We start from the raw sequence: 12263 nt of genomic DNA on the forward strand, positions 1-12263 counted from the left end.
GAAAACAAAGTAACTACCAACTCATTACATTTACAAAATTATTTAGAATAAATAAGATAATAAATATTTGGCCTAACCAACCAGAGAAAAATCTGAACTTAACAACTTTAAAAAGTAAAACATTTACTCCCTATTAGGAATTCTTTGAACTACCCAGGTACGCTAAGATTTTCAGAGGGCCTTGAAAGAGGTTAAATGTCTAAAGCTTACTGAAATTCAGTGGCATCTATGGCTTTAACTTCTTTTGAAATCTCAGCTGACAACTTCACTTGGTAAGGAAAAACAAACCCAGACATAACAAACAGGTTTCCATTTACAATGAACTGTCACAAAAATATTCTTTTTTTACCGGTGGAATGCTGAAAATGTAGAAGGATGAACCTTTCAGTGCCAGAAACTTGAATTTGTAGAGCTGAGATGAATCAGTTCCTTCAAGTCTCTCATTTACCCATCCCATATGTATGACCTGTAAAAGAAAATAATTGAAAATTAAAGCTCTGTTTTTCAGTGGAGTGTAAGATATATCTGAATAGGTCAAGTCTTTCCACAAGGAACAGTGATCATATTAGAAGAGGATACATCATCCCCTTCTTCACATTTGCCTTCCCACCACTACCATACTCTTGAAGTGTACGGTATCATGCCAGTGTGTCAGAAGTCCTTGAAGAGACTGAAACTTACAGTACAGGTTGAATCTTGTCTGCAGTAATCACCATTTTAAAAGCCACCTATATATGTCTCGGCAGACTCTCATTTGAGCCAGCAGAAAACCTAGGTGTACTGAAATAGTTCAGCCAGCAGTTTATAAAAAACATCATCCTACATTATCTATAGCACAGTCAAAATTTGGACATACTGAAATTTTTGTCACATGTACCTCTAAAGAAATACATCCGAACAAATCACTAGATTTATCTGAAATCAAACAGCTTTCTGTATGCTCATGTTTGCCACTGCTAACAAAGCGTCTTTGTCACACTAATTACCTTTCAGAGTTTATATACTTTTTTTTATATACACTTTATCTCACGACGATTTATGTTCTCATAGAATTAAATGTCAAATTCGGTTGTTACACAACTGCGCTCTAACAGTACAATACATGTCTTTATATTTCAGATGATAAATTAATTTTAAGGAAAAATAAAATTAAGAAGTAAGCTTGCATGCTTCTTTTTTGAGGTAAATGCAAATTTGTAAAGGAATAATGCCATAGTGTGGTAGTAGAATATCATGAACGTAGTTACCCACCAAAAATAACAAATGTAAACATTTTAGGCTTCATTTTGCATATATTAAGAAGAACATACTGCCTTTGAAACAGGTACTTGAATCTAGAGTGATCCACCAATCTGAATCTATAGCTATTGCTGATAAGCTTGCTCAGTTTCAATTAAGGCTACACTTATGGAAAATATTGAGTTACACAGAGGCAGAAATGTCATAGCACTTGTGAATACTGAGCCCACAGAACTTTGCTGGAAGTCAGTGGAAACAGCCTGAAGAAGGCATTCATTAATTTGCATGAAAACTCCAGCAAGTTTTATGGACAGATTTGGGAAAAATGTGATGATCTCAGGAACGCTCTTCTATTGAAAGCCCAATGTGCGTACCTGCAGTTACTACCAACAGAGCACAAAAGTGGAAAGAATGGACAGGGAGTAGCTAATGGTATAGATGCATGCTCATACTCTTATATCATGAAAATCTTACACATTGTTTTCTAATTTTGTTATTTAATGTATCAATTATGTCTCTTACCAACCAACTTATTCAGACATAAATAATAAATCAACATGTTGAGCCAGAAAATCATTCTCTATACTCTTTTACTGAGCTCCAGCATTAAAATTTTAAGGAGATCTAAGAAACAGCACAATAAATACAGTAGCCTTTCCAATTCTCACTTTGCTATTGTGTAAATTTAATAACTCTCACCAAAACATTGTTTCTATAGTAGTCAGCAAAGGTTTAGAAACGGGATGTTCAGACACTTAATTACTTTAACAAAATATACTACAGTATTGTTGATAATCTACTACAAACTATATTATATATTGAGTTTATCTGCATGGTAATATAATAACAAATAATACAGACAAAAAGAATAATGTCCAAATAACAGGGCACAAACAATACAATATTCTCCTTTACATTCATAAAGTCATGTTTGCTGACTTGCAGATGGACACCATATATTAACCTATAACAGTATTAAAATCTTTACTAAAAAAGTAACTTACTGATTAAATTGATAAATTGATAAGCAAAGGATATGGCTCCCTATTATGTTCTTTGTTCATCATCATCATCACCATTTATTTTACAGAAGCACTCACCAAATAATTTTGGAATTATCCACAATGTCAAATGGCAAAACTAAGTCACAGATAAAGTCTACAGCTTGCCCAGGTCATTCATCAAACATCATATATTGAAGCAAACATGACACATTCTGAGAAATATAACTATATATCTTGTTGCAAACCAAAGATGCTTGTTTAATTAAAAGAAGAAAAATATGAAGTTCTTAGTTGAAACTCAGGACAAGATGGTATCAGAAGACTGGAATTCCACTTGTCAAGATTGTGTTTTCACTTCAAAATACACATGATTTCCTGTGATTGACAGGAAAAAGTTGATTTATCTAGTTGACTGAAACCACAGGTTGGCCCGTAAGCATTGGTCCTAAGTACCAACAGTAGTGCAAAAGAAAACCATACTTTCTTCAAATAAAATTCTAAATTTAGAAAAAGGGCATTGAATTTCTCTAACTGAAGTAAAATGAGATTTGTTTTTCAATGAAAATGTGCTTTATGTCAAAGTTGTCCATCTGTGAAATGGGAAAAATTTCCTTTACTTATTTTATGGAATTAGTGTGAATGCCCTATCACTGTTGTATTCTTATCTATGGCTGCAAGATGTGATGGGAGTGCCAAATGTTATAGCCTCAATTTAATGTAGCACTCAATCTTCTGGATAATTCTCTTGAGTATGTATTTAGCTACAAACACAAGACTGCATTTTCCAATTAGCTGCAGACATATTTTTTGGGCATGTGTTCTAAGTGTTTTACTGAAATGGAACTGTATTATTATTATTTTTATTGCAGTCACACCATACTGTGACCAGTCTACCTGTGGTAGATCAGAATCAAGAGACTTAGTTTGAAGTATGCCCTTATCCACATGACAAACAGATTTTTATAATTATGAACAGCTATAAACTCAATGTTAAAGCTGTTCTGTATGCTGAAATCTCTTTCTACCTCAGACAAAAAAAAAGAATGATACAAAACCACATTCACCGGTCTAGATTTTGGGGGCATAGTCTTTCTACTCACTGAATTACTACAACATCGTAATATAACTCTTGATCTATATGGATTGTGATAAGGTCACCTATTCATTCCACTTAATCAAAGTCTACACAAAACCGAACGGCAATAGTTCAGTTACATTTTGAATACATTGCACTGAATATTACTCTGCTTGATTGAAATTACTAACAAAAACTCAAATTCCAGGAAAAAAGAACTTCAATCAGAAAAACCCCAAATAATAGATGATCAAAGCAAAGAGAAAGTCTTAGAACCCTTAAAAATATAAAAAGACCCTTTTTGTTTCTAAATTTGATTATAATTCCCAAGAGATATCAGAAACTGATTAAAAGTTTTTCAATTTTCATTTTCTTTAAAACGATTACTTAGCTTTACATTGTTAACATAATTTGTGTAACAAGGAAACAATTATATCCCCCACAGTAGAAATAAGAAAAAATGGTCTGCTCATTTATATCTTACAAAAGAAAATAAAAACTTATCTGGAAAAACTAGCTGGTATATAATAGTTCAATGTAATTAAAAAAAAGTAAAAACCCTTCCAAAAGACTTTTAAATCCCAAGATTATGGTTTGTGTGTTAGCACCATGAAACACTTACCTAAGTGTTAAAGGTGCTAGTACACAAAATGTTGCAGGATTTCCTGAACTTTCTAAAAGACACCTATAAAATGAATGTCTACGTCAATGTGTTCCATTTTGTTTTTAATGAAGATGTGAAAAAATTCAACGAGTAGCACATTTGTAGATCAATTTAAAATTTGGAGGAGAGTATCTCTGCAGAATACTGACTGAAGTCTCAGTACATATGTACATTTAGGAAGAGAAACATAGTACAGCTTGAAGACACAAAAGCTTTTTGTTTGTTCATTTGTTTTAGAATTTTTTATATTTAGGAGAAAAGCAAGGATTGAGTTGATTTAAATACAGATTGCTCCACCAGATATGAAAGACTGAATGAGATACTTTCTTGGGGAAGAAGCAATAGTCAGGCTAAGTAGCTGAAGAAGGATTGCTACTGGAAGATAAGTGGTGAGCTCAGTGGGTTTAGAGCTGCATTATTGTCATTTGCATGGGTTGGGGATAACAGGATGGCAAGCTGAAAAGTACTAATGAGTATGAAAGAGAAAGAGGAAAAAACAAAGCAAAAGACATCTAGGAGGAGAAAGAAATAAATTTAGTAAGACCAAAAATAAAGAAACAGGAGACAATATTAAATTAAAATGAAAAGAATGAAAGGAAGGACACTATACAAGTATATAAAGAGGGGAAAATCAATGCAAAAATGTTTGGGAGGAAAAAACAAAAAGAAAAGAGGATTCCAAATGTATACTTGCCTATAAAGACACAAAGTCCTTAAAAAAGTAAAGAAGGAAAATAGAAGAATTTCCTTTATCTGAATCAGTGTTTGATTAACTTATGCATATATTGAAAAAATAATAAAATTATGCATCTTTTTCTAGAGAGATTAAAAAATCTAATATATTTTTTACTTTCTTTCCACACATCGCTCTTATTGACTGGTTTATTTAATGGTCATTTAGGCCATGGAAATGAAGGAAGAATAATTATTCAGTTCAACAAAAGTCTGTATGGAACAAAAGCAACCAAGTGTTGGTACTCAATAACAAGCTGTTTGTGGTTCATAAGTAGGCTACTGAGATTTTAATTGGGTCTCAGTATGTGGGTAGGAATATTAGTCCTGGGATAAAAACTGTTCTGTTATTTGGATTGAAACCTGCCATTTGAAGTTTTAAGGAGTGCTCATAAGGCATAACACTACAAATTGTCCCATTCTCAGCATTGCTTTCATCTTTTCACTTTATTCCCATACTGCATAATCAATTTGAGACTGCTATTTGAAACTGCGTGGAAAATTACCCATACATCTGGAAAATTACACATACATCATCAATGTATTATTAAGTTTCTAACATGTTCCAATACACTTTCCAAAAGTTCCTGTAGGAACAAAATGAGCAATGGCACTCATTATGAGGAGATAAAATAAGTCACTAACAAAATGTAATCCAATCATAGCAGATAAATGAAAGTTCTTATTTGCACTTATAGTTTTCCTACAGCAATAAAGCATCTAGATGCTGCAATGACTGGAAACTTAACATGTGTTACGTTTAATAAAGCAATCAGTACATTTTGTATATGGTACTTTTAGTTAAATAGTTATGAAAAGTAAATGATGCAAAACACTCCAGAGGGAAATGAAGAAAGAAAATCAAGTAGATCTCTGATGTATGACATGTCAGAACAGATGGGTACACTTATGTAATTAAAGTGGGATGAGAATCTACAACAGTTGCCAGCTTGGCTTGCAAGTTAAGAACCAGTGTCATATCATGAAACACAATGGAGCAATACAAAATTAAGAAAGCAGAGAGAAGTACATCTTGAGCTAGCTTAAGGAATTTTTTTTTGTCTTTTCCAAAGCAAGTAGTAGACTGCATGTTTTGAAAAGTACCAATATTGGGGGGGAAAAAAGCAGTCCTTTTACACACATAATGATTAACTAAAAAAAATTTTCAAAAAAAAATTTGGAATGCTAGAAGTTTTGATGCATTACATTAATGGTTTCCATTGTACATCAATTGCATTCAGTTATGTCCGAATGGCTACTATTCAAAACATAATGTTTTAAAGATGAAACTACAGAGAAACTTAAAAATGATGACACTCAAGTGTTTTATGTGCTTCAGCTCAAGAATGGAATTTATAAGTCCAAGCTGGGCACAGCTTGAATGCCACTAATAGCAACATGTCCATACTAACCCGAAGGGAACTATGAAGACAGGTATGTATCTGAATTCGTGTATCTGCACAGGAATTGGCTGCCTGTGCAAAATTTGGATTCTGCGTCATTTTGGGTAGTGATAATTGTTTCTCCTCTTTGTTTGCTTGTTTTAACAAGGAGGCTGGGAAAACTGGGGCTGACATCACTCACCTTTTCTCATTATAGCCTTCTTGTTCAAGTTAGGATCCAAACCACAAAACTCACTCTTGAAGACAGGTACCAGTAAGTTGCCTTACTGGTTATGCATTCTTATATTATACTAAATCAGTAGCACTATTTGTGCAGCAGAAACTAACCAAACTAAATACAAGTGGTCCTTCAGGTCTGTCACAATTTTTTGTCTTATATGGGTTCTTTATGTTTTAGCAATATTACAACAACAATAAAATACACCTAAAAAGCTATTCTCCTCCTCCCAAATAAAGAGTCAAATTGTTTCTTCTGCAGTTTGGGAAAATAAAAAAAGAAAACCTTGCAAACTATAGCTGTTGCAAAAGAGTCCTCAAAGAAGAAAACTCAGTCTGAAAATTCAGTCTCAGTTTCCTTCTACATGTTATCCCCCAATCAATAAAAAAACTCTGCTTAAAAATGTGTTAACATAGTTTTAATTGGAGAATAATCCTGAAGAAGGACTGATCTCATAGTAGTAATACAGTGAAATCACAGTTCTGTAATATTGAATGGAAAAGCAATGGGTTCTAAAAGCTGTGAAGACCAGATGCTTGTGCAGAAAATTATATACTCTAAAATCTTTCTCACAATCCACAAGGCAGAAATATATAAAGAAAAAGAGAATAAGGAAGAGTTGTTAATATTTTTTTTTAATATTCTAACAGCTAAGGGAAGCTCAGGAAGACAGCTTACTTAATCAGAGACTATGATTTTTCACTGAAGATAGAATTGCCTTGTGCCACTCACTGCCAGAGACACCATAGACCCAGCTGACCGCTGGAAGATGTGGCCAACATATTAGGGTAAGAAACACTGCTTAAATATACTTTTTCATGCATTTTTCCTTAAATAGGAAGAGGTTTCCTTTGTCTGACACATTCTATAGAGTTTCTAGAATCCAATGCTTTGAAGTCTTACAACTTCAAAAAGTAAGCTAATATAAACTATTTCATTAACACAAAAAAAAGGGACATATGAATACCATGAACATACTGTGAACGTATTTGTTTTATAAAGCACAGTGAGATTTCATGAAATATGTTCAGAAATGCAACCACAGTTTTCAGAATTCTATTACATACAGATTTGTTTTGTCGAGTTTGGCAAAACTCTTGACTTTTTTTTTTGCAGTTTGCTTGTCTTTAAAATCAGTATAGTAGTGATAGTTATTTACCTCACAGAGGCACTATGTATTAGCTAACTGGCTAGACATTAAAAAGCTTAAGTGCTTTAAAGTGGTACTTGTTCCGTTAGAGTAAGTTTTTTCAGTGGAAAACCTGAGGTCCTAGAAAAAAATCTCTGAAGCAGACCAAGAGAATTTCATTAGGAATTGCATAACTGACATCCCATATAAATAAAGTTAAAGCAATTACCAAGGAAGATCTGAATTCTATCTCTACATGGTCTCTTTATGCTTAAAGGAATTTAGTCCTGCTCCGTTTCCACAGGTGTAAATTGTAAAATTATAGTCTGCAAGAATCTAACTTTTCCAGACTAACAATTAGGAGAAAGTAATTTTATTGCTATGTGATATATTTTTAAAACATTTTTCTCTGTTTTTGAGAAAATTAAAAAAAAAAAAAAAAAAAAAGAGAAACTGATCTTACAAGAGTATGTGCAGGGTTTCTTTTACTTTGCAGGATGAAGCCATGCGAACATGTTCATGGCATACCTGGGGAAGCAGTTCTGCTATGAGGAACAATGGAAAAACCCTCCGTATTTGAAAAGTTCCTTATTTAGAATTAGGATCATATAATTATCAAAAACAGAGTGGAAAACAGGCTTCTGAGAAATTTAACACATTACCCTCTCCAAAATGCAGTACCCTTAATACCTATTTTTTTTCTAAAAAATGCTTCCTTAATGTCCTAAGGATCTCCAGTAATGGAGACTTCATAATTTCTCTCAACAATCTATTTTAGCACTTTATTATGTTTACTAGTGATGAGGAAGTCTATTCCTCATGTCAAACATGAATCGCTCTTGCTGTAACCACAATTTAAGACTTTTTTTGCCCTATCCATTAAAGACTCAAATGATTTTGGCCTTACACTGGAAGAGTAAAAAAAGCTTATTCAGTTCATAAATGGAGCAAAAATCCATGAAGAAGAACATGTAGCTTGTGTGGCATCATTCCTTGCTTCTTTTCACGTTATTCTCTGAACACAAAGTCATCATTCCTGAATATTTCTTTCATACCTCCCTCTCTGTCTTTCTTTCAACCTGTCCACAGAGGCCATGGAAAATATCTGGTCAATATCTTTTCAGAAACATAGTGCATAGAATCAGATGCAGTACTCCTGCCAAGGCCTTACAGCAAAAGGAACACCTAGCATGTCTTGCAGTAACTCACTTGGGTACAGCCTGCGATGCTTGCCTCTTTCTCAAAAGCCACAAAGGAGACATGGTTGTTATGGCATGCAGGTAAATGGCCAGCCCTGGCATGATGTTAAACTGACAAGGTAACAACATGAGAAACTGCTGGACATTGCATACAATGCAAAGGGAGAAGTTGGCTGGCTATCTCAAGCCTGAGGCTATACTAATCAAATAATAAGGGGATAAACTAGCAGGTGAAATATATGAAAAAGAAGTGAAGGATGGGTGAAGAATGTAAAAAGATAATGAAAAAGGGGTGCTGACTTACAGACAGTTGTGGTGGTATCACAAATTAAGGCTGAAATAACCAAATAAGCATGTAAAAAATCAGAAAAAATAAGGGCCAATGGAGGAGTAAAATGTGGGTGGGTTCCTTATTTGGGAGGGGGAAAAAATAGGGGGAAAAAAGGAGTATAAGGTAAACCATATGAATAGGGCTTTTGGGGGTCTCTGTTGATCAGCCCTGTACCTGATTACCACAGGCTGATGTAATAATAAATCATAATAATAAACCATAACAATGAACCTGTTGTTTTTCTTATTATCTCTATCTGACTGGCTTCTGCAGTCAGGGGCATCTGGGATGGCCTCCCTAAGTGCTAGCAAGGTGATGGAGGATGGACCAAACCTTCCTAAAAGAATTTGCATTCCCAGATACTTTTCAAGTATTTTCCAGTAACAACTTCTCCAGTTGTTTCCCACAGCCTCTCACATATACTTGATTATTCTTGCCTGTGTGCTGCACCTTAATTGGCTTCCGCCCTGTTTTTCGGACTCATTCTTCAATATGTCAAGATCATTCTTATGTCTAACACTGTATTTTAAAGCTTCATGTCTGCAAAACTAGTAGGCTTACTTTTGCTAACACACCATAAAGGAAGTATTCAAGGGAATTGGATCCAGGACAGACCTTTTCAGGACTTCTAGTCAATATGTCAGTTTTGAAAGTGAAGCATTTATACCTGTTATTGGATTATCCAACAAAGCCTGTACCACCAAGTCTGTATAATACTTGTTTAAAATATTGTAATGTCAAGAAATGTCATAAACCTTACTGGAATCAAGATATGTTGCAGCAACTGCCTGTCACCCATCCACAAGACGTGCTATACTATCACAGCAGGAAATTAGATTTTTTGTCACTATTTATTCTTGACAAATCCTTCACAGCAGCCATTCATTTGTTATCTTGCAGCTGCATACAAATATTTTGTTTATTTATTTCAAATTTCTTTCTAGAGGTTGAAGTTAAATTGACTAATTCTCCAACTTCTCTTTCTCTTTCCATTAACAGCCATGATGTTTGCCCTTTCCTAATCTTTTGATATGTCACCTGGCAGACACAAATTCCCTAAACTATCTTGATATAGCTCTGAGATTACTTTGACCAGTTTTTCAAATATCACCAGGCATTAAAAGCATACATACCACCAAAACTTCCCTTCCTGTTGTAATCTGAGATTTTATTGGGTTTTGCTAGTGTTATTTGCAATAACCATCTTTTGCAGTTGACCTTTTTTGTGAAGGCTGACCTCTGATATACTGAGTAGAAGACAAACATTTTCCTTTGTCTTCTTGCTATTAATGCACTTAGAGGGTAATTTTTCGTTACCCTTCTATCCCTTGCTGGTTGCATCTTAATCTGTGTCCTTGCCCTTCTGGTACTATCACATGCTATGCTTTTATAATCATTGTCTCTAGATTTCATTTTCTGCATGATTTCCTCTGGAGGTCAATTAAGAGGTCACTGCAAAAAATCAAAACAAACAAGGGAAGAGACATCCTAGGAAGTAGTGAAAATCTGTTTTACAGCATCACAAGAAAAAATATACATAGTCTTAATTAATATCCGATCAATATTTTCCTATTTCTACTGAGAAGAAACTGTATTGTTTTAGTGGAGGACAGGAAATGATCATATTAGTCTTAAAACATAAAAAAACACCCAGCAAACAAAATAAAAAACCTTGCAAGCAGTTTTTCTGCACAGAGAGAGAATTGCCTAATTTACTGTTTCATAAAAAATATAGAGCAATGCAGCAGTGTGTACTTTTTGAAAACTGAGTCCCAAATCTAACTGCCTACTGATAACACAGAATCAAGTGCTTTTGAGTCTCTAGAGCACTGTAATAAATTATACCAAGCAGAATAAAAAGTTATAATATTTGGAGAATGGTGGCTGTAAACATCCTCCACACTCAATAAAATAATGTACAAACTGGCTCAATCCCCCTCTCTCCTTGTGGAGCACCAATATGCTCTAAAAGTATCCAGTGTGTAGATGCTGTGTGATTCATCATCTATACAGTTTATATATACCTTTAGAGCCAGAGCTTCAGCAGTGGTACTTATTTAATACCTTTCAAATTCGTGTAATCCCTGCATATTTGTTAAAACCTTGTAGTCCTTGACATGGACCAACTAGCATGACATGCCCTGGGATAACTAGAACTCTCCAAACAATTCCCAAGGACACTCTGGGATTTAAGCACTGGTGGGAATAATTTCCAATAGGCAGTTTAAATGCAGACACCCTGCTTTGGTGGGAGAAGCCAATTAGCTTCATCACCTGGTACTGTTTATTTTAACAGTACAAATATATTCATAATAACTACAACTACTACTACCTTTCCTACTACTTCTTTCTAACTTTGGATCACAGACACAGGGCAAAGTCCAAACTCTTTGACATATTCTTTTGGCAAAGAGACCCATAAATGCCGCTGGTATAGACCTGGGAACCAATATCTTAGTCCTTTCACTTTCCAGTTTGCTTAGTCGTATGCCCATGGAATTCATCATGTTCTGGAGATTCAGTTTCCAGTAAAACCCGCCAGGGGCAATATGGAAGACAAGAAAGCAAGCCAGGTTTAGCAAAGTAATTTTTTACGTTCTTGACCCTGAATCCCAGTTTGTTAATGACCTATGAAAAACAGAATTTGAATGAAATCTATACTGATCCAACCTCGTCTCTTTATGAAACATTAACTTGGACTCTAAAGGCAAGAAGAAAATTCACCACAGGCGACACAATAATGAAACTCTAAGGACCTGTTTAATTCTTCAGGAATGTCCATACTCAAAAGTAAAGATAAATTTGCAGCTATCAACAATTTTATTTCAAGGTAGCTCTTCAAGTGACCTTCAATCTCTTAAACTTATCCTTTCTCTAAATTTTAAATCAATTGCATTAACAAGAGCTATTCAGGTTTGTACAAACATTATGTAACTGACATTAATAGGCTCCATTAATCTAGGGCAAATCAAGTCCTCTTCTGTTTTCAGTTATCATTGCCAAGTTTTATTTTATTCATTTGTGATGTATATATATGAGAGATTCACATTTTGGTTGCTTTTAAAGAAATTTTAGCAGGACTTTTTAAAGTCTGAATTTTTCACATTTGCTCTTTTAATATTTTATGTTTTCTAGTTTTATTTACTTGATCTGCCCAAATTCATTATAACCTTTAATTTTTTCACTTTTTGGCAAAGACCAATCCAATGTTTGTTGCTGTTAGTCCCACCTTAAATTTTTAACTCCTGAAATTAAGGTCCTAATTGTATC

General features: G+C 34.2%; 1 protein-coding gene across 1 annotated transcript in view; it reads right to left on the minus strand.

Moving 5' to 3' along the window:
• Positions 1 to 12263, minus strand: part of SNTG2 (syntrophin gamma 2) — a 306614-nt gene that overhangs the window by 47446 nt on the left and 246905 nt on the right. The window contains exon 12 of the mRNA XM_072857795.1: positions 350 to 466. Coding sequence (XP_072713896.1) covers positions 350 to 466 — 117 coding nt within the window. The remainder of the gene's footprint in view (positions 1 to 349; positions 467 to 12263) is intronic.

Source organism: Ciconia boyciana, chromosome 3 (genome assembly GCF_034638445.1).
Source record: "Ciconia boyciana chromosome 3, ASM3463844v1, whole genome shotgun sequence".
In the NCBI taxonomy this organism is placed as follows: Eukaryota; Metazoa; Chordata; class Aves; order Ciconiiformes; family Ciconiidae; genus Ciconia; species Ciconia boyciana.